The sequence below is a fragment of the Galeopterus variegatus genome, unplaced genomic scaffold (genome assembly GCF_000696425.1).
Source record: "Galeopterus variegatus unplaced genomic scaffold, G_variegatus-3.0.2 Scaffold1983, whole genome shotgun sequence".
NCBI classification, from domain to species: Eukaryota; Metazoa; Chordata; class Mammalia; order Dermoptera; family Cynocephalidae; genus Galeopterus; species Galeopterus variegatus.
The window spans coordinates 266,996-289,438 of NW_007728094.1; the positions used below are offsets into that span (position 1 = coordinate 266,996).

The 22,443-nt window shown below is 49.4% G+C and overlaps 2 protein-coding genes across 2 annotated transcripts; one reads left to right on the forward strand and one right to left on the reverse strand.

Annotated features, from left to right (window-relative positions):
* Positions 1-985: 985 nt before the first annotated feature.
* Positions 986-4,040, reverse strand: CLP1 (cleavage and polyadenylation factor I subunit 1). Its single transcript, XM_008579931.1, has 3 exons — positions 3,894-4,040; positions 2,552-3,179; positions 986-2,089 (listed from the first exon to the last, which is right to left on the reverse strand). The coding sequence occupies exons 2-3, from the start codon at positions 3,155-3,157 to the stop codon at positions 1,418-1,420; spliced, it is 1,278 nt and encodes a 425-aa protein (XP_008578153.1). The 5' UTR covers positions 3,158-3,179; positions 3,894-4,040; the 3' UTR covers positions 986-1,417.
* A 4,542-nt stretch (positions 4,041-8,582) lies between these two features.
* YPEL4 (yippee-like 4 (Drosophila)) lies at positions 8,583-13,506 on the forward strand. The gene is made up of 5 exons (XM_008579932.1): positions 8,583-8,833; positions 11,277-11,601; positions 11,776-11,819; positions 12,167-12,275; positions 12,499-13,506. The coding sequence occupies exons 2-5, from the start codon at positions 11,461-11,463 to the stop codon at positions 12,586-12,588; spliced, it is 384 nt and encodes a 127-aa protein (XP_008578154.1). The 5' UTR covers positions 8,583-8,833; positions 11,277-11,460; the 3' UTR covers positions 12,589-13,506.
* Positions 13,507-22,443: the final 8,937 nt, after the last annotated feature.

The window sequence follows — 22,443 nt, forward strand, 5'->3', positions numbered from 1 at the left end:
TTATATTCTATGTCCCCCCTACATTTTAATTTATTTCCAACACCTTCACCAAACTCATCAAGCTTGTTTTTTTTTTTTTTTTTTTTTAAAGATGACCAGTAAGGGGATCTTAACCCTTGACTTGGTGGTGTCAGCACCACGCTCTCCCAAGTGAGCCAACCAGCCATCCCTATATAGGGATCCAAACCCATGGCCTTGGTGTTATGAGCACCACACTCTCCCAAGTGAGCCACGGGCCAGCCCAAGCTTGTTCCTTTATTAGGATTTTGTACTATTTCCTCCACCAGGAAGGTTTTTACCCCAAATTTCACACAGTTATTCAGATTTTAGCTCAAACTGTGTACTCAGGAAGGGCCTTTCCTGACCACCCAATCTGAAGTAGACTTCCATTCTCATATCACCCAAATTTAAGTCTTAAGTACTTACCTTTTTAAATTTGTTTATAAGTGCCATAAAACTTTATCTATCTTGTTCCTCATCTAGAATGGTTCCTAGCACAGAGTAGGTGCTCAGTAAATATTTGTGAATGAATGCCATCAGATACTTATTAAACAATCCAAGTCCATATAGGGACACCAAACAGTCATTTAAAAGAGATCAAAAAGAAGAGGCTTTCCCAGCTTCTTACCAGCTGAGAGCTTAAGTTACACTTTAACTCAGGATGTGGTTCCAATTAAATAGACAACAGGAAAGACAGCTGTAAAGGAAAGAAAATGAGCTAACTCCAGAAGATAATTAGATCTGAAATCTCATCACAAGATTATCACCAGCCTCTTTAACTCCCCACAGTTAACCCAGCATTGTCAACAGATTTACCATCTATTTACCTAAGTGCAGTGGAAAGGGGAACCATCATAAAAACCCACAAGCTTGGCTCACAGGTAGGTTCTTGGTTTTCCCCTCCTCTAAGGATTTTAGCAATAAATCATTCCAATAATGTTACTATATGCTTAGGGGAAAAAATGAACTAAAAAATTACACCAAGTTTTATGATAAAGCAAAAATATTTATTAAAATAAATTTTTTTTCAAGTTTGAACTTTATTGGAAGTAGTACCTCTAATTCACACTTTCATCCTGGGTAAATGAGTTAGCAAATATTGTATATGAAATATAAAGCAGTTGGTTAAAAAAAATCCACATAGTAGCACAATGAAAGGGAATTCTCAGGGTCTCAGAAAATTCAAAGTGGCATCTTAGGTGATCTAAGAAACCAATTATATTCCCATTGTTTTCCTTTTGGTTCAAGATCCAAAGAGTCGGTTTACCACCATGTTTTAACAGGTAGAATATGTTTTCTACTAGTCCACAGTTTATTGGTCAGCTGGCCCCAATTGATTCTCATATCTCAGCCCACCTGCCCTTGGAGATTGCCAGAAGATCTCTATGCCCCAGGCAGCAAGGCTTCCTGCTGATCTCTACTTGAGATCCATAAATCGGATATCCATGATGAGAAGGAAGTTCTTGGGCAGTGGGCGTGGAGCTGGAGACAGAACAGTAAATACCTGATGCTCCAGGTCCACACTGGTCACGACAATGAAGCCAGCCACACTTGTCTCAGAAAGGTTTTCTTCTGTGCCCTCCGCAGTGCTAACACTCAGTAGGTGGTGCACCATATCTCGTCCAGGAGTGACAGGCACTAGCTTGAGCTGATTGTCCTCCTGAGACATGCCCAAAGGCAAACAGGAGTCTGGGATGGTGGGTGCCCCAACTTTGTAGATTTTCACATCTGAAAATTTGACATTGAAGGCATGGGGATAGAAACAGCCTCGGAACCCATAAAAATACTCACGGATCCGCTCATCCCTACATTCCCGCCGGAAGTCCTTGGAGCGCTCCACTACACCCCCTGATTTAGGGAGCAGGACAGTGCGTACAAAGTGGGGCAGGTCCCGCTTCAGTTCATTGTACAGTCGTTCTTGATCCAGAACCACGACCACATCCACCTCAAAAGCTGAAGCTGCATGCACCAGGGCCTGATAACCAGAACCCTTGACCCAGCCACAGGTGTTAATGACACAGCCACTCACAGATGCCCTTCGATTCACCTCACACCTTTGGTTGAACACATCTGCTAATCGGGACGTAATCTGCAAAAGAAAGGACAAGGTGAGAACAAAAAGAACAGACAAATCCATGGCTATTTTGTCCCTTTTTTAGAATAAGTGGTATTAGGTACAAGAAAAATGACATTTTCAATGGCTGTGGTTTTGACTCTATAACATGGATTTAACTTTTATCTTTTTTTTTTTTTTTTGGTGGCTGGCTGGTATGGGGATCTGAACCCTTGGCAACTTTTATCTTATTTGTTTCTTCTGCCTCCTGTTTCACTTCCTAAGAGGAAATTTAGTAAATTACTAAGAATAGGTCCACAGAAATGTTTAACGATCTGAAGCTACATATTTGAAACTGCCTTTTTTGAAATCATGTAGCAGTAAAACCAGCTGAGACAGAGCAAACTGTGCAGACAGTTTTAAATAACCAACTTCCCCACAGCTTCCTACCCTGAAAGTAACCCTCCCCTTCACCTCCACCTTGGCTGTGGCTCTGACCTTATTGTAAAGCTTGATGTTGGTGCCAGGAGTGGTGGAGCCAAAATGATACACCAGAGGAGCCTGGATAGAGAAGCCCTCTTCAACATCTGCTGGCCGTTCAATGTAGAGGGCCCCCATGGTACCAGGGATAGACACAGAGCCCTGGCCCACATCCAGCTCCACATAAGTGGGACGGCGGCCCAAACGCACTGCGTAGTTGAGCAGTAGGCGACACACTGTGGACTTGCCCACATCAGTGGGACCCACTACCATCACTCGGGGGCCTCGTTCTTCTTCCTTTTCCGCCTGCCTCCGCATCTGCTCCAAGGCTGTATGAGTGTTGAGGTAAAGCAACATAGGGGTGTCCTTGGAGACATAAGCCACCTCGGTGCGGCCACTCAGTTGCAAAGAACAGCCATGCCAAGTGAAAACAGCCACCTTGGCACCAGCATCAAAGGTGAATTTCTTGTTTCGGGTCAGTTCTGTGCCAAAGATCTCTGCCATGCCAGCCAACAACTCCAACTGAACTGACTGAGATGCCTCCACCTCAAAGCGAAGTTCTGTTTCTCGCTCTAGTTCAAATTTAGTTGTTGGCTTTCTGTCATCATTGGCCTCCTCTCCCATCTTTTCTGTGTAGCTGCTGTGCCTAGAACACAAATTAATATTAGATCTAATCATAAGTCAGGCTTCTGTTTGAAATCCTCCAGTGGATGTTTCTCCCAACCTTGTTTCATTTTTCTCCCTACCTTGTTTCATTTTTCTCCGTATTTCTTACCACCATCTGTCTAACTATATATTTGTTTACTGTCTGTCTCTCCCACTAGAATGTAATGATTGGGTATTTGTTTGCTACTGTAAAGAGGGTACTTCAAAAATTCATGGAAAGACTGTATTATCTTTTAATTCTATTCTTCCGCGAACTTGTTGAAGTACCCTGCTATCTCTAATACCTAGAATAGGGTTGACAAACTGTAGGTACCTCAATAAACACAGAGTGAATAAATGACTCAGATACAACGCAGAGGACACGGGGTTTGGACTTAGAAAACAGCATTAAGACCAGACTCTGCAACTTCTTGGACTGTCTTTAAATCATCACTTAACCTCTCTGAACCTTCTCCTCAGTCTTCAACTGGAGGCACTTACACTACCTCACATATAGTGTTGTTCTGGGGATTAACAAGGACTGTGGGAGGAAAAAAGCATTTCGTGATAGAAAACGCGTAGGAAACCTAAAGAATTGTTTCCAATCCTAGACTGCAGATCTAAGTCCAGCATTTGTCCCAGCCCCATCTCAGACACCGAAATCGTCCCAGGCCCCAAGGAAGCGACAGTTGCGTCCCCGAGCTTACTATCTCACCTGCACACCCACGAGCTCAAGCCCGGAAATCCAGAAGACGTCTTGGGCAGAAGAACCAAAGCCCAGCCGCAAGCCTCGATCGCCCAGACCAACGCCGGAAACAAACGCGGCTCCGCACTTGCGCAGTGGAAGGAGACACGGCCGCGCGATGCCCCTTGGGATCTGTAGTTGTGCCGGCATGGCCGCGCAGCCTTCTGGGAGTTGTAGTTAAAGGATTGTTTTGATGGTGACGCCAAAGGTGGGTGGGGCGGAGGCCGTCATTTTTTGCGTAGCGGACGGTAGGGTGCGAGGCGTGGCGGTTACGCCCCTCAGCGGGGCCAGAACTCGCCGAGATACCGTCCTTGCTGGTGTGTCGCCCCAGTGTTCCTGCTCACCTGCAGCCCAGGAAAGGGAAAGGCAGTCGGGACGGGAGGGGCACTCGCTATCTAGGATCCACAATGGCCCCCTTGCCTGCACCACAATCCGGGAAGTGGGAAAATTAGCAAAACCACGTTTGGACAGGAGGAAACCGAAGGGTAGAGAAAGTAGAGGAAAACAGACTGTCAGAAGCTATACTGAGCTGTCGTCGTCTGCCTGACACAGTGCTTGCACACAGAAGGCATTCAATTTTTTGTTTTTTCTTTTATTAAGTCCAGTGACTTCTTCCAGTTACCTTATACTCGTAAATCAGTCATTACCCAACAATTTCTTTCCCACTTAGGGGGGAGTTTTTTAGGGGAATCTGTTTTCCTCTTTAAATCCCTGACAGTTATACAGATCAATTATTTATTCTGCAGCCAACAGGTTCACACACATCTATAATCCTCTTTTCAGGAGCTTGGGCTTTGGAATCTTGTATTATTTACCATGCCACTTGCTCATTGCTTGACTTTGGGCAAATCACAAGCTTCAACTCTATTGCTTGTCTGTAAAATGGGGATAATAACAGTACCTAACCTCTTAAAGTTGTTTTGAAGATTGGATAGGATGATGCAAGTAAAGTAGTAAGTACAATGCCTATAACATAAAAAATATCTGATGTTAGCTTTTAAGTTTTTATTATAGGCTAGGGCAGGGCTATAATAACAATACCATCCATTTGTACAGTACTTTACATTTCTCAAAGCCCTTTCAGGTATCTTTTTTCACAGCCACCCTCTGAAGTCAGCTTTATTATCTCCAATTTCAGATGGGGGAGACTAAGATAGTAAAGGGACTTGCCCAAGCAATTCACAGTAATTAATAGAGCTAGGACAGATACCTAGAGTTTTGGTGTCTGAGCCCAGTTATAATAATAGCAAACAGGCTGGCCGGTTAACTCAATTGGTTAGAGCACAGCCTGATAACAACAAGGTCATGGGTTCAGATCCCTGTACTGGCCAGCCACACAAAAATAATAATAGCAAACAGTTATATAGTGTTAGCTGTCAGGTTCGCTTCTATGGGCTTTACAGGTTTAAATTCATTTAATCCTCTCAATAATCCTGTGCAGTAGGTATTATAATTGTCATCCCCACCTTACAGGTGAGTCCTTTTTCAGTCCAGCTCCCACAGTTAATTCAGATTGAGGAGCTGGGAAGATTTTCTGGACCGCCTTTCTCTTGCTGGCCCTACTTAGCACTCACTTTGCAAGAAGTGCTGCCCTCAATTCTCACTTCTCACTTCTTACAGTTTCCTTTGATGGTTTGCTTTAATTATTTTATTCATTCACCAAGCAAGCATGTTTTTCCATTAACTATTGGGTATCCCCTATTCTTTCACCATTCTTCAGATATTCAGTACCAGTGTTCATTTGCAAATTTTCTCTCCGAGTGAGCTCATTCTTTGCTGTTTCCATTCAATCTATCTCCCACATCTGTTTCTTCACCTCCACACACTCTTCCTTGAGGCAATTTCTCCCAATTACCTTAAGGTCATCTTTACTTGGATATTGTATAAACATTTCCAACTGAATTTAGGGAGAAGTCCCTCCCTGCCTTTTAGACTGTTCTCCATTTTGCTTCTTTAAAGAGTCAGGGCCCAACATGTAAAGCATCTGTGCTTGCCTACTCTCCTGTCTCTCACTTTCAATCTTTCACCAAGCACTCCTGCCATCTCCACTCTACCTGCCAGTAATACTGTCCTCTTACATCCTTCTCAGTCTCCTCTGAAGAGGAAAACAGGCCAGAAAGGAGAACTGAAGAAAGAACTGAAATAACTCCACGTTCGAACTTGAAGTGATTTGTTCCTCAGGGCCTAAGAAACTGACCTTTTACTTGAATTTTTTCACATCAGGAAACCTACTGTTTAGACAAACACAGATATAATCAACTGTGTTTAGGTACCATAAACACAATTAATTTTGTTCTATAGATCGGGCCGGCCCGTGGCTCACTCGGGAGAGTGCGGTGCTGATAACACCAAGGCCACGGGTTCGGATCCTATATAGGGATGGCCGGTTGGCTCACTGGCTGAGCGTGGTGCTGACAACACCAAGCCAAGGGTTGAGATCCCCTTACCGGTCATCTTTTTAAAAAAAAAAAAAAAAATTTTGTTCTATAGATCGGGCCGGCCCGTGGCTCACTCGGGAGAGTGCGGTGCTGATAACACCAAGGCCACGGGTTCGGATCCTATATAGGGATGGCCGGTTGGCTCACTGGCTGAGCGTGGTGCTGACAACACCAAGCCAAGGGTTGAGATCCCCTTACCGGTCATCTTTTTAAAAAAAAAAAAAAAAAAAAAAATTTTGTTCTATAGATCAAAATTGTCCTGGAAACCTGATGTAATCACTTACCTATTATGTTTTAAAACAATATTTGGAGTCTTGTTTACTGCTTATATTTTCCTATACTTTTACTATAAAAACCTTTTGCTTTTTTACCTCAAGTGGGCAGACCTTCCCTTCATCTTGAGAGGCAGTCCTCCTTGGTTTGCAAACCTAATTAATACCTCCTTAAAATTTCCTTACAGACTGAAGTGTTTTGCTTCAACACCTCTCCAGCTAAATGCTTGATCATTTTTTTCCTGAGTTGATTTAAATTCATTAATATTCTTTTTGCTTCCAAACTTTCAACCCTAAAAACTAGTCATCTTCCTTTTCCCATTTCCCATTGTTCTTCTCAACAATGGCTCCTAAAATTCCTCCTCCACTTATATTTTCTTTCTCATCTGCTGCCCAGACAAGAACACTTCTCTCTTCTTTCTTTACCCAGCTCTCCCCTCTCAGTTCCAAACTTCTGGTACTATCCCTCAGGATACCCATGTTGTGTTTTCATAATTTACCTTAAACCCCATAATCTTCTCTGATTAAATATTTAGAGTTCCTTTTTTTTAATACCCAGATAGCAATCCCTCCCATTATCCACATTTCCCTGCCTTAACTTTTTCCTCTTCTTACATGTGAGAAGAAAAACAAACCACCCACAGCACTGCTTTCTAGAAGTTCCTGTCTTTGCACTTCATTTTCTGAATGTTGGCCTCTATTAAAAATCATGGGGTTTTTTTGTTTTTTATTTTTTCTTCCGTTAGTCTAGAAATCAGGACTTTTGTCTTAGGGAATATGTTCTGTGTCCACATACTTTAGTGACATGCACAGGACAGCGCTGTATGAGAAATACACGAAACTTAACTGGAAGCTGATAGAAAAATAGCAACAAAAGATGTCATTTTTTTATGATACAAATTTGGCATGTGTCTCTTGAGATATCAGAATTTAATAATAAATCCTCTCTGAGTTTAGGGGTAATAAGTTGAGAATGTTGTTTTGAAATAACACCAACTACTGTTTACTAAATATCTACCATGTGCCAAGCATTTTTTAGGCGTTTACATGTTATCTCACTTTACTTCACATCTCCATGAGGTAAGTATTATTAGCTTCATTTATCAGAAGAGGAAAACTGAGGCACAAAGAGGATCAGTAACTTGCCTAGTGGTTCCTGGGGAGTAATTGGCAGAGCTAAGATCCCAACTCAGGTCTCTTTAAGACCATAGTCAGCACTTGGTCCACATCTGAAGATGCAACCCAGCTGCTGTTCTGTGAGCATCTTCTGTATACAGCGCTCTGTGCTAGGCACTGCAGTTCTGGGATGCAGAGGAGTTTCCCGGAAGACCTGCCTCAGAAAGTTTACAGCTCAGCAAAGAATCTTATGTAATGTAGGGGTCTCCATTCATGTAGCACCAGTAATTCAGAGGTAGTTGATAAGAGGTTCCTGCATGTAAGATGTCATATTTGGTCTATGACTTCTTCGGGGATATTAAACTGAGGCTTTGAGGCTTGGGAGTGCCTGGTACAATTTTGGGGGCACAGTTTGCCATCCATGACAATTAGTACATCCTCCTTTTTCCTGCGTCAGGGCTGGTGTCCGAGTTGAAATGGAAAAATGTATCATCTTGACTGTGTGTGTGCTGCCTGACTCTCTGCATCCATCTCTAGCTTCACCAGCCTTGCCACCTCCTTCCTCCAGCCCTGTCACTCTTACTCCATCCTTGCTCAGCCCTGTCTTTCCTCCAGGTTCTTTCAGTCTTCTTGGCCACACTGCCTTCCTCCTTAACAACCTGCTTCTCCTTTTGCCCACCCCCACCCTGTCCCTCCACCCCATTCCCCTGCATCACTCCCCCAGCCCCGTCCCTCCATGCCTGCCCCCTCCCTTCCTCCCTACCGGCCTCCTGTGTCTCCCAGCCCCGCTCTGACGTGGGAGGTGAGGGGGGGTGGGGGGATGGATGACTCACAGTGTTATGATGCAGTTCCACAACACACAGCCACATTCACCCACAGACCGAGGTACAGAACGAGAGACAACCTCTGGCCCCCCAGCAGCTGTCCAGCTTTGCAGCCGCAGTCTTGAGCCCCCCCACTACCCTCCCCCACCCCGTCCCCTTCCCAGTTGAAGGAGCGGAAAGAGAAGAGAGAAGAGTGAGCAGAGAGATTGAGAGAGAAAGAGAGAGAGAGATAGACGGAGATCTCTGGAGCAGACCTCAAGGTGAGGGGGCAGCCCTTCTCCAAATGAATTTTTTTCCCCTTTGCAAATTTCCTCCTCCTGCTGCGTGTTGCTTTCTCCCTTTTGCAAAAGCATTATTTATCCACCCTTTGTCCTCCCTTCCCCCTCCCCGCTGCCTCCGCTCCTCTCTCGGCTCCTCCATCCCTCTCCAAGCTCTCACGATTCCCGCACTTATTTCCTGGCAACTCTGGCTGCAGCATCAGGCATCACTGTTTATTGTTTTGCTGCTGGTGCAGACCCCCAAAGCCCGCCCTGGGAGCTGGCTGTGCTGCTAATTATTTGGACCATACCATACCGAGAATGTCAGCCTGGGGATGGGGGGGCGAAGCCTCAGAGCAGATGAGAAAATCCATTGTGAGCAGGTGTCCCCTTCCCTGTTTTTCTCCCTGAGAGGCACGGGGTTCGCACCCGGTTCCTCGAGCCTCCGCCTCGGCACCTCTGCCATCAGCTGTCAGTCCCCGCCACCCCCCCACCGCCAGCCCTCCCTCTCCCCCACCTCCCACGGTCCAGCCCCGTCTCACGTCTAAGGAACATCCTCTGCCCAGCACTCTGCTCGCTTTTGTTTTTCCCCAGTCATTTGCCCAACTTGCTTCTCCCTGTGATCTGAGATGGGGGATGAGATGACCCCTACTCCCCCTTCTGTGACTTTCTGGCCTTCTGTGCAGCCTCTCCTTGATTTGATGGGGAAGCAGGGGAGTGGGAGGGAGGCGTGAGGGTAGGAGGCTGGGGAAGTAGCTGAGAGAGGGGACCTGAGCCGGCCGCCCTTCCCCGGCCCCTTGAAGAAGGTGTTGCAAGGTGCTGTGTGTCAGAGGGGAACTCGCAGACAAAGTTGAAGGTAGACCTATGAAGTGGACAGTGAGCAGTGCTCTAGCGAGGAGAAGCCCAATGTTTCATGCGGCAGGAGCCCAATGTCACCCTGATCTCAGCCCAACGAGTCTTCCCGGGGCCCAGCCAGCGGGGAAGACCTGAAGCTGAAGATGGTCTTTACCAGGCGTTTTGTGGAGAGACTGCCTGGCGGCCCTCGGAGAGAGTGGAACAGCACCCCAGATTGTGGCCACCGCAGAGGACAGGAGAAGGGGAACCTGTTTGTCCTGACTTATCAGAGCCAGCGCTGCCTCTTCTCTGCTTCATGGGCTGGCATTGCCAGAGCACCCAGCTGGCACGTGTGAACCTGAAGTGGGCTGAACCACCCACAACGGCCCGAGGGCCCCATGAAGGAGAAGGCGGCACCTCACCTGCTTATCAGAGCCAACAGAGGACACCTCCCTTCTTATCCTCTGCCTCCAGCACCCTCAGCCACATTGGGGCTGGAGTGTGAGCAGACACCAACATTTTCCTCAAGATTCCTAATCAGAACCCAGCGATTACTTCATCTGCAGTCACCCACAGAGTCACTGCTGTTTGTCCCTGCCCCTGGGAGAAGGTAGAAAGAAACATTTTCTGCCTCGTGCCCCAAAGCACAGCTTTTAAAAATAAGAGAGCGCCCCCCCCCCACACACACTATTCCTTGTAGACGTTGCTCATACACTACACCACACAGTCTGCCCTGCCCAGGGGGTTTGGCTTCCCAGGAGTGGTACCCATTTTCCATTGGTTCCAGCTGTCAGATCTGCCTGAAGGAAAGATATTTTGTCTCCTACAGCTGGGTGCCTAAGTCTTTAACTGAGGGCTAAGGCAACAATTAGTAAAGAATAGTAGAGAGACCAAGGGGTCCAGAGGCTGAGAAGATAGCCACGTGCTTCTGCTGGGAAGGAAGGGGTGAACCAAGGTGCAGGATTGGGAAACAGCCACATGGCAGGTCTTTGGTGCCAAAGGAGATATCCATAAAGTTGTAGTGAAGAGCCCCAGAGTGCAGGACCTGAGCCAGGAGAGGTCTGAAGCAGGGTGTGTGTACCTGCCAGCCTGCTCCCTTCCCTCTCTCATTCTGCCCCTCCCTCCCACACAAAAGGCATAAAGGACCAATTGTATTGCAAATGAAGGCCACAAAAAAGAAAAACCTGGCTGCCCCAACTTTTAAACAGCCCTGAGCCCTAGAGACACAGTGCCTACCAACACTTGTGGGATGCAGATCCTCACAAAAGAACTGAAAACCAGAGGGGGCACTTGCAGATGATGTTGCTCCCATGGCAGCGTTTGTGCCAGCGGGCTGCTCTCAGTGGAAGATGGTGGAGGCTGCTACTGCCCCAAGAGGGAGAGACACCAATTCCCTGGTTACGGTGCCAGAAGCCTGGAACTGCTGCCAGGCTTGCCAGAGCAGAATGGGAATCCAAGGGATAGGAAACCAGTGCAACTGGATGCTGAGGAGGGATGATGGTGATGGGGGACATAGAGGCAGAGGTGAGCTAAGCCCCACCTCCTCCATTCTCTAAGGAGAGGGCTCCTCGTGAGGTGAGGGCTCCACTGATTCACCTTCCCCACTTTCCAGGTGACTTCCATTTCTATCTGGTTCTCGTCTGGGGGGGCCCTGGCCGGGCAGCCCCCCCACATTTCTCCTGCCCTGAAACACGGCTCTAGCCAACCTGCTCCGCTGCTTTACCTGCGACCGTCTGTGTGGGGGCTGCACGGCGCCAGCCCCTCCAGCCCGCCAGGGCATCGTCCTCCAGCCTGTCATGCCCAGCTGTGACCCTGGCCCAGGCCCTGCCTGCCTCCCCACCAAGACTTTCCGCAGCTACCTGCCTCGCTGCCACCGCACGTACAGCTGTGTCCACTGCCGTGCACACCTGGCCAAACATGATGAGCTTATTTCCAAGGTATGCTAAGTGGGGGCGTGCCACTCCTCTTCTCTCTTACACACCAGGCTTGTCTTAATATCAGCTAGGGGTGAGGCAGCAAAGCCCTTCCTCTCTCCACCACGCCCCTGCAGGGATTCAGACAGTGGGGCTGAAGGCTACCCAGTAGTCACTGTCTGTCCTATGTCTCCACAGTCCTTCCAAGGGAGCCATGGCCGAGCCTACCTGTTTAACTCCGTGTGAGTCTACCTCTTTCCTTGTGCGTGTGTGCTTGTGCTTGTGTGTGTGTGAATAATTTTCCTCTGTGGAGAAAGGGGGCGAGCCATCAGAAGGTGATCTTTTACCTTCGGCTTTTGTCTCCCTTTTGCAAAGGGGTTTAGAAAATCCGTCTGCAGTTCTCTTGCGGGGGGCCTGGGCAGAAATGAAATCATAGCATTGGAAAAAGAAGGCCTAGTCATAAAGGGGTGGACTGCCAAAGGCAGGGGCTTCCAGTTCTCTCCAGGTGGAAGTCCCATTGGGTTGTTTGGGGGCTGGACTGACAGAGCGACCCCACTGGGTGCTGGGTCCTTCCTGTTTCCTGAGACAGGGTCAACGTGGGTTGTGGGCCAGCTGAACAGCGCCTCCTGCTCACTGGTCTCCACTCGGTAGCTGACATTTTCTGCGAGAGCTGCAAAACTACTCTGGGCTGGAAATATGTAAGTACCTGGGGAAGGGGTCACCCCTTAAAGTGGACAGTCCCCATGGCCCTCCAAGCCCCAATAACCATGTCAGGTCTTTGCATGGTCCAAAGAGGGAAAAGGGAGCTAGTAAGTGGGTTGCATTTAGGTGGGGGGCCCTTGGGGTAGGAGTCATATAGGCGATCATAGGGCCTGGAGGGGAACTGCTTCATCCTACATTCACTGCTTCCCCCTCCACCAGGAACAAGCTTTTGAGACGAGCCAGAAGTACAAGGAAGGGAAGTACATCATTGAAATGTCACACATGGTGAAGGACAACGGCTGGGACTGAGGGGTTCAGGCAGGCTGTGCCCTTCCTCCGCATGCCCCACCCTCCCCACATCTGCCCCCTGGCCCTGCCAAGCAGTCCATACCAGCATGAGTACTGCCCCACCCCTGGGGGAAATCCGGCTCCAACCAACCCCTCCCCGGCCTCCACCACATCATGACCAGGCTCCTTTTGGAACAGGGGTCTGAGAGTACCCCAGGGGTGTCCACGGCTCAGGAGTGGGCAGCAGTCAGGGAAAGACAGAACTGGGGAAAAGGGATGGTTGTGGGTCCTTTTAGTCCCAAGGTCCTGAAAACTAAGGTGATGGCAGGGTGTAGTCTCAGGCAGAGAGAACCACGGGAGGAATCTGTTTTTGCCCCACTTGTTTTTGAATGAACAGAGGACAAACCTTGGGTCATGGGTTGGTAGATCACAGGCCACAGAATAGCTAATGAGAAAAGGCTTGCGTTGGAGTGAAATTTTGGCCTCGCGCATGGAGAAAGACCAGAGCCTCTGAGAGTGAAAAGTTTCCCACCCACATTTGTAGGAGAAAGGACTTGGGGGTAGAAGGAAAAACACAAATTGCAGGCCCTGGGAAAAAATAAAAGAATCACAGGGGTTTCCATTTCACTCCACTTGTTAGTTTATCTTGGCACTGAAGAGGCACTTTCAAATATCTAAACTCTGCCATTGGGTGGGGTGGGGAAAGCTGTCCCTGGAACAGCCCCCACCCCCAGCTGGCTGTTTCCAGACAGAGCAGTCCTTATGGGTATCTCCAAGGCCCAGCCACTGCTCCCTGGGACCCAGTCCCCTGGAGGGGAGGTGGAAAATCAGTGCTACGGGGCCACTTTTGCCCGTGGCTGCCACCAGCGAATGAAACTTTTGTATGATACATAAAGTGTTTGGGTCTATTTTTAATAAAAAGGGGAAAAGCAATTGTGAGGCTCTGTCCTCTGACTTTCCTTCCTTGTGCATGTACAGTATACTGCCCCCTCACACAACCCTCTCCCCCGGGGCCTGTTTTACACCACTAGGGGGCAGCAGTTGCTTCGTCTGTAATGGGACCCCCACCCCCAGCCCCAGCACCACACACAGTTGAGCTTTTACCCCAGGATGAGTATTCAGGTGAGATTTTTCTTAGTAAGAGATGGGTTTTTGTGAGCTGCATTCCAGCTGGAGCACCCAAAACAACTCATGTCTTCTGGAGCCCTTGACAATGAGTCCATTTTTGCCTGGATCCAGGATTGGGCCGCTGGAAGACATCTCAGAACAGAGGTTTACTTGGGTCTCAATGGCATTTCAACCTGATTCTGTAATGTTTTCATCAGCACACGGACACACTTAAGGCTAAAAGGAAAATTGATCAGCCAAGGTGCTGCCCTGGCAGTTGATAGGAAGTGGAACAGAATAGCTCAAAATCACAGCGTCAATGTCACTGTGTGACCCAAGGGGAACTTTTTTTGGCAGTGTGAAATTCCTCCTGCTGTTGGGTGCCCAGTGCCTACAGCGAAGACCATACACATCATAAAAATCATTTTTTTTGTAAGCTATATTGTTATTTCTAGATTCATTCATTGATATTGCAAATATTTATAAAGCACCTTTTACTTGCCAGGTATTGCGTTAAGCACTAGGGATTCAGAATGAGCAAGGCAGCCATGGACCAACTTCATGGCGCTTTGGGGAAGGCAGACAATAGCGAGGCAATCCTAGTAGAAGGTGACAAAGGCTCTGAGCAGGTATGTAGAGGAAGCTTGGGAGCTCATGAAGGAAGGTTTCAAAGAAGCGGTGCATGTGATGGCACTTAAGGATGAAAAGTTGGTAGGCAAAGGCAAGGGTGGGGAGAGTATATCCCTCGGGCAAAGGGAACGGTGTGTCAAGTGCCTCAAGCTTATTTTAATTTGAGGAAATTAAAGTTTCCTGTGGCTGGCATATAGGTGAAAGTGGGTAAGAAATGAGAGATGAAAAAACAAGAGGCAGGAAGTGGGCATAAACCATTTAAGGAATCTACATTTTGCCCCAGGGGCATTGGGGGAACATGTAAAATCTCTTGTTTTTTTAAAGAGTGGAGAGGCATTTAACAAGAGTGGAGGGGCTGTTTTGTACCCAGACAGGAGGCTCAAAGGGAAGTTCTAATAGACTGAAGAAAGTAAGGGATATAAAGCTAACTACCGTCGTCAAATACTGTGTCAATGTCAGAATGGAAAGGCTGTTTGGGCAGGAGGAAAGATACTGGGATACACAGAGGTGAGAGAAGGGTGAGGAAAGAGGGCAAGCATGAAGGAGTGATGTCCCTCATCCCCATTTGAGCGGCCCTAGGGGTCTGTCCCATCTTTCAGTTAGTTCCTGTATCCCCGGTAATGGGGCTCCAGGAGCAGACTTAGAAACCCTGTAGTCTCAGGCCCACCTTTGCACCAAAGTTCAAGAAGTCTTCTCAAGCCCTGAACTCTGCCCTTGAAAATCAGGCACAAACTAGCTTCCTTCTCAGAGAAGCTCCCCAAATATGCCTGTCTCTCAATTTACTGTAACAAGTTCTTATTAAGCCTACTAGGCACTGTGGGAGAGAGAGAGGTAAACGGCACAGTTGTTGCTGTCAAATTCCTCGTCAAATCTCCTGGAAGAATCATTCTGTGGGCTTAGCTCAGGGGATCCTGTTCAATCTCTCAGATGAGGTCATCAGCAATGCTGTCCAAACCTTGAATGGCCAGACAGGTGTATCCCCTCAAGAAGCATCATTATCAAACACCCTGTGACCAAGAAGGGTCATGCTGAGAACCTCAGGTAGATGCAGGGGAGCGATGAGGTCTACTTTCATGCTCCAAGAGCCAGGGAAGGAGCTGCAGGTATAGGATGTCAGGGACACATAGAGCCTTTTCCCTGGAAGCAATCCTTTCAAGTTAGCCCTTCTTCCTTTCCTGTACAACCCTTTTCCCATGGAGCTCTACTCTGGGCCTAACAGTGATTCTCCCAATCTTCTCCACCCACTCTCCATTCCAGACTGAGTCTGGGAACCCTTATCCTTCTTACAGGGAGCTTTTATCCTGAAAGGCTTGAGACTCTGGAAGATACCATCATGCAACCAGCAGATGGCATCAAAACCTTCCACCTCTCAGCTCAGGAAATCCAGTTGAGAAAACCTACTCAGATCTCTCCAGACAAGTCTACAAAAAGATGGGTGAGCTGTCAGATTTAGGAGAGTTCTATCTAGGATCTGGCACCTAAGAGCTACATAACCTTGGCCAAACTGTTTAACCCTTTCTGGGCCTCAGTTTTTTCATCTGCAAAATGGGGGTGTTAGCTACCAACAAGTTACTAGAATTCACGATAAATGCATGCAGTGTCTAGCACATGCACTGCACACAGAAGTAGCTCCATAAAATTGAGTTATTAATATGACTACTAAGTGAGGCTTCCCGAATTCCCAACAGGGTAGCTGACTGGTGCCCAGATGGGAGAGGAAATTGGGACACTGAGGAGGCAGCCGGCGCTGGGTAGCACTACACGGCCAATGCCCTTTTAACATTGCACTGCTAGTGACAGGTGCAGACAGTAGCACAATGTGAAAAGAGCTCTGGCCAGCAGTAGAGGCATGCCGGCCCTGCCTCCTCACCCCTTCTCCCAGTCCCCGGCCCACTCAGCTCATAGCCTCCTCCTGCCCTTTCTCATCTTCAGTACAGCTTTCCTCTTTTCTGTTTCAGTGTTAATTTTCTATTTTCTCTCCACTCCTTCTTCTGACTTCTTCCTCATCCCCTTCCCAGCACAGAGACCTTTTTCTTTGAGGTTTTGGGGTAGGGAGACAGAGACCAGTGAGGCAGCTGAAGGGATACCCTGAGCTTGGCGTTCACTTCTCAAAGGAAGTGACTGGTAGAAATCCCAGAAGTCCGGGGGACACTCTCATGAAGCTGTGTTTATCCGGATTCACATTTCTGCCAGCTTCCCTTCCAGAGAAGAGCTTGCCATCCACAGAACCCTCTGCTCTGCTCTGCAGCTCTCTCTCCTTTTTAATTTAGATGAAAGGGAGTTCTCGGTCTCAAGGAGACCATCTTAGATGAACTTCCAGGACCAGAGTCGGGGAGTGTAGTCACAGGTTCCCAGGCAGTAGAGAAAAGCTACCAGGCCTGGGCGATGCTGGTGAAGTCCCACCCCTGTATGTCCTTTTGGAGGTCTTCAAAGCACTTTAAGAACTTGGCATTAAACAAAATGTTGAGGGTAATCCCCTCTCTTGTGCTGAGAGCTAGGGATAGGCTTTCATTGGCAGTGGGATTAGAATCTCAGTTGTTTCCTGTCCTGTCCAGGTACTCTGGTTAGGGAATCTTCAGCTTAACCAGTACTTCCCCATCCTGTCCTAACCTAAGGGGCTTAAACACAGGGCAAACGATCCCACTGATTTACTGATTATAATTCAAAGCCGGAAGACTGCCCTGGAAGTACAACTGGACATGCAAAGGTTCAGAGAGGGCCAGAGCTCAAGCGTGGCGCATTCCTGCTAGAGTCACAGCCCCAGGAGCTCAGCTACAGTTCTGACCTGGTGAACTGTGTGCGCCCCAGAGAGGCAGAGGCTGGGGGTTGATTCCTCTGGTGCCCTGAGCAACAAAGGCCTCCCAGGCAATGGAGCAGCCTCTGGGAGACTCCCTCTTCCCCACTCCACGGCCAGCAGGAGGAATGGAGGACAGAATTCCAGTTGGGAGCCCTTCCTCTGGGCTTCCCCTCTAGCCTCTCTCTTCCCACCCCCTCAGGAAGCAAGAGGTTCTCTCCTGCCTTCCCAGGCAGAGTTTGTTCCTGTAATCTGCCCACACGGGGCCCTGCCCCACAGTGTGCACAGTTCTAATGAGCGGAAACCAAGGCCCCACTAGGGTCAGTCGCCAGGCCTCTCGGCTCCTGGGCTTGGGCAAACCAGTCCCAAATGAGAACTGGATCACACCAACAGGGGGCAGAGGGGCAAAGACAGGGCTGCCCAGCAAGCTTGAGGGAGGCTAGAGGAAGCCTGTTCTCCGAGGAGCTCCCAGATCTCTCCCTAGCGAGTGAAGGGAGGGGGTTGGGACCAAGAGCCCCTCAGCTCTCACACACCCAACTCATTCCTAAGAAGCGGGCCCTGCGATTCACCAGCCAGCAGGGCCCCTCCCCCACCTCGGGCCCAGGAGCCATCCCCCAGCTCCTTCCAGAAGCGGGTGTAGAGACCGAGGAGGAAATGGGGGAGGGGAGGCCCGGCTCAAGTTCTCTCCGCTCCCCCTCCTCATTGGCCATCATCTTCCGGCCCCTGCCCCCAAGAGCAGCAGGGGATGGGGCCCAGCCTGTGCAAGGGAGAGAAAGGGCAGGTGGGGGGTTAGCTGGAGCAGCAGGGGCAGGGGGCTGGCCCCAACTGTCTCCTCCCACCCCCCCTCCCTGCAGCCATGGCGACGGGAGGAGGAGACCGGGAGGGTCCTGAAAGCCATGTTCTGTGAATGGGATGAGAGGGGCAGCTGGGAAGTGGGGGGTGAGGAGCGCTCTCCCTCAACACCCAAGTGCCCCCCCACCACACACACCCCTCGAGGCTGGACCACACACGCGCCAGCGCGCGCGCGCGCACACACACACACGCACACGCACAAACTCTCAGCCATACTTGCTGCACAACTCAGCCCTCACCACACACTCACCCAAACGGCAAGCCCTGGAGTGTGAGCGCACAGCCCCCCTCCCCCTTAACACCCCACAACTATTAGCTCGAGAGCCGGCCTGGGCCTCACACCCACACACACCCCCTTGGCTCGCCCCACAACTTCTGGAGGTGCAGAACTCCTCGCTCTGATCCCACCCTTGGGCCACCGCGTTCCCCTCGGAACCCACCCTCCCAGTCCCCTGTGCCCCACACCCTCACACGCCAGCCAGGTACAGACAGATGGCCCAGCTCTGCGTGCCCAGCCGAGCCCCCCACCCCTTCCCACCACGCCCCCCACTGGAAAATGACAGTGAGGCCACCTCAGAAAGACATGCCTGGTGCTTCCCAGTGTTTCGAAAGAAACAACAACAACAACAAAGCAGAAAAGATACCCACGAGTGGAGAACGAGGAGGGGGAAAAGAAGACGAGAGAAAGAGCCCAGGCCACCTCCCCTCCCCTCCCCGAGAGAGAATAAAACCGAAAATCGGCGGCGTTACCCTTGCGGGAGCTCCCGGTCCCTACACCTTGCTCTTCGTTACGTTCCTCTGCCTGCCACCTCCTTCTTCCCGGGCTCTTTCTCTGCCCTTCCCTCCCTCTTGGCTCCCTCCCCGGCCTCTCCCCCTCTCTCACGCCCTCTCGCGCCCCGCCAGCCCGTCTCCCGGGCCGGGCTCGGGTCCCCCGCGGCCGCCCCTCCACCCGCCGGCGGGGACCGAGGCTCCGGGGCCAGCCGGCCGCGGCGCCCCGCTCCTCTGCCGATCTCGCTCTTGTCCCCTCGCCCCCTTTCTCCTTCCACACTCCCTGCCGTCCATCTTGAATACTTGGGATTCTTGAATGGAGTGAGCAGGATCCGCTCCCCCCAGCTCCCATTGGCTGTGGGTTAACCCTTTTGAAACGAGATCCTCCCTCCCATTGGCTGCCAGGCTCCCCTCTTCTCCCCCAACCCCCATCCCCTCCGCCTCCCAACAGCCCTCGAGGTCAGGGAGCTCCCGGGCGCCCCCCTCCCCTGGCCTCTCACCCCTGTACCCCCACTCCTGGGCGCTCCTCTCCCCTCTCTTTCCATCATGCTCCCCGCAGGGCCGCAGGTGAAGGCAGATCCTGTTCCCGCCAAATGCAGCCCAAGGTGGGACTGGGAGGAACCTTGCTCCCAGATGCCCCAAGTGCTGGACTTGGAGACCTTGGAAGATGCAAGTGCAATTTCCTGCTCGTCTCCCACCCCTCCTAGACCAGAAGTACTCCTGCAGCAGGAAATCCACGCAGCCTTTTAGCCTCAACCAAGGTGATAAGAGAGTGCTCTTGAACATCCGCCCTCCTGGGATGGGCAGATAAGAGGGCAGGCAGTTCCAGAAAGAAGCCCAGTGTGGCTCTTCAGAGGAGCCAATTCCCTGAGCGCCGCAGGGCAGGCCTGACCCGATCAGGAATGTGCAGCTTCTGGAGCTCTGCTCAGTCACAAACATCCCCTCCGACCAGTCTGGGCACACGTGTTGGGCCCACAAGGTGCAGGAACGAAGGAGGCAGCAGGCAGTGAGCAGGCCTAGGAATAGGGTACCTTGGGTCTAGGCCCAGAACTGCCAGTAACATGCTTGGAGAGGTCATGTCCCCTCTCTGGGCCTCAGTTTCTTCATTTGCAAAAGATTGGTTTTGAACAACGCTGTCCTATAGAAGCTTCTGTCTGAAGATGAAAATGTTCTATATCTGCATCATCCAATATGGTAGCTGCATGTGGTATTGAGCACCTGAAATGTGGCTACAGTGATTGGGGAACTGGCTTTTAAATTTTATTTAATTTTAATTACTTTTATATAGCTACATGTAGCTAGAGGCTACTGTATTGGACAGTGTAGGTCTAGAATCCTCGTGGTCCTACTGATGAATAACATTCTGTGATTCTTATTGGGAAAAAAAAAATTCTTTCTATTTAACCTTGGGTATAAAATCTTCCAGATCCACTCTGTACCCCACAGATATGTACAATCAACAATGTTTCTATAAAAATAAAGTCCTCCAGATCCAAATCGCAAACCACCAAGGGCATCAATGCCCAGGAAATGAGGTTCAAATTCCTTCCACCTTTGTCAGGAAATTTTCTTAAGGATGTCAATCACCTTTTTGACAAGAGAACTGAAATACACACACCCACTACACAGTAGAAGATCTTGGCTGGCTAAAAGGGAATTTGCAGGTTTGTCCAACCTTCTTGTTTTTTAAAGAATAGAAACCAAGATGTTGATGTGGGGGGGCGGGTAACACTTGTCCAAGGGCAAGCAGCAAGTTGATATGTTCACTCATAAGTTTACATGCAGCTATAAACTTAGTACATTTCCTTGGGGCTCTTGCAGGAGCACACACATACATGGACATTATTAAGTCCATTCAATAATTGTGCTATTTGACCAGGCCAAACAGACCTGGGGTTGAAATCAACCAATACTAATGGATGGTCAATCCCGTGGGAGGACTAGACAGGCCATCCAACCAGTGTGTGACACCCCACAGCTCCGAGTATGCCAAGGTTACAAGAACATGGGCAGCCCAGAGCCCACTCCCTGAATCAAAGTGGTTGAGAGACCCCCTTGTGGCGTTCCCACCATGAGGAGAGGAAGATGAGGGGTGGGAGAAGAAGGGCTCTGGGTTCATCCTTGGACTGACCAGGAAACAGAATTAGCTGGGGCTTCTGGAGGAGAAGGGGTACAGGTTGTCCAGGGTTCTGGTAGCTACAGTCTAGGACCAGGGTGTACAGACAGGACCCTAACCTAGCAGAGAAAGAATCACTGCAGGGAGCTGGTAAAGGGGGTGGCTGCACCAGCCTGAGCTTGTACAGTATTTGTCCAGTCTTCACTCCTGGAGGTCCTCTGCCTGGATAATGTGCTGTGGGTGAGGGGAAGACACAAAGCTGCCTGGGAAATGGCTTCTGTCTTCAATACTTCTTTACTACCAGGTGAAATTAGTAAATGACTTCTGTGGTGAGAGACAGATAAGGAGTTCAGAAGAGGGAAAGATTGCTGCCAGTGGGGAATGGAATCCAAGAAAGCTCCGTGGAGGAAGCAGCATCTGAAACTTGAAGGGTAGAAAGAATTTAGACCCAAGAAGATGAGAGGAATGAGGAAAAGGACATGCTAAAAGGAAGGAACATAACACCAAGGTCAATTTTGGATCCCCGTACTGGCCAGCTGCCAAACTAAAACAAAACAACAAAACAATAACAACAATAACAAAAACAGAAACAAAAGGAAGGAACAACACAAAGGCTGAGAGGTGGGGGAACGGTGGGATGTGTTTGCACTGGTTAGAAATGTGGTGGGAACCTAGGATGTGTGAAGAGGTACAGAAAGGATGGAAAGTACATGTATGTATTGAAACAAATTGTATACCATAAACAAGTACAATGAAAAAATTAAAATAAAAATTTTTAAAAAGAGATGAAAAGGCAGGCTGGCACAGATCATGAAAGTCTCGAATGCATCCCTCAGCCTCTACTCAGCTCTAAAGACATCATTTTTCTTGAAGATGCTCTTACCCTTTTACTCACTGAGACATCTCCCACCTATTCATCCAGGTACCCCAGTGCCTCCACTCTCCATTCTGTGCCTTAGTCTATAGATCCCCTTTTTGTGTGTTCCACAAGTGTCCTTCGCAGAGCAGAGTGGGCTTCAGTTCCCTATCAGAGGATGGACTCTCCTTGGTCCATCTCAGCTCAGTCTCCTGTCTGTGGATCCCCAGTGCCAAGGTATAAGCTGCATGGAAGGCTTCCTTTTTCAGTCACCTCCTTCCAAGCCCCTGCTTGGCCCCATCCCTTCTCAGGAAAGAGTAAAAAATGGAGCCCAAGACATGGTCCAACCTGTTACAGGAGTGTAAAAAATGCACCCAGGAGCAACTTGGCTCGTAGCCACTCTACCCCACCTCCTGGTTCTTCCCTCCTCCTACAGGAGTTTTGGAATGCACCTGGGTTTTGCAGTATCCTCCCTTCCCCAGAAGCTCCACAACAATCCAGGACCATTCTGGAGGTGCCCCCTTTGCCTTCTTTCCTAGTCTCCATGGTCCTGTACATATGTGGGCCCATACATTCCTATTTGGATACACCACATAGAATTCTGTAAATGTGAAACAGGGAGACCATCTGCCCCATTTTTCTGCCTCTTGGAAGGACTGAATCTGAAATGTTGGAGGAAGAGTTGGCTCCCTACTTAGACACCAGTGGAGGTAACTTCATTGCTAATAACATGGCTCCTGATTCATTGAGATG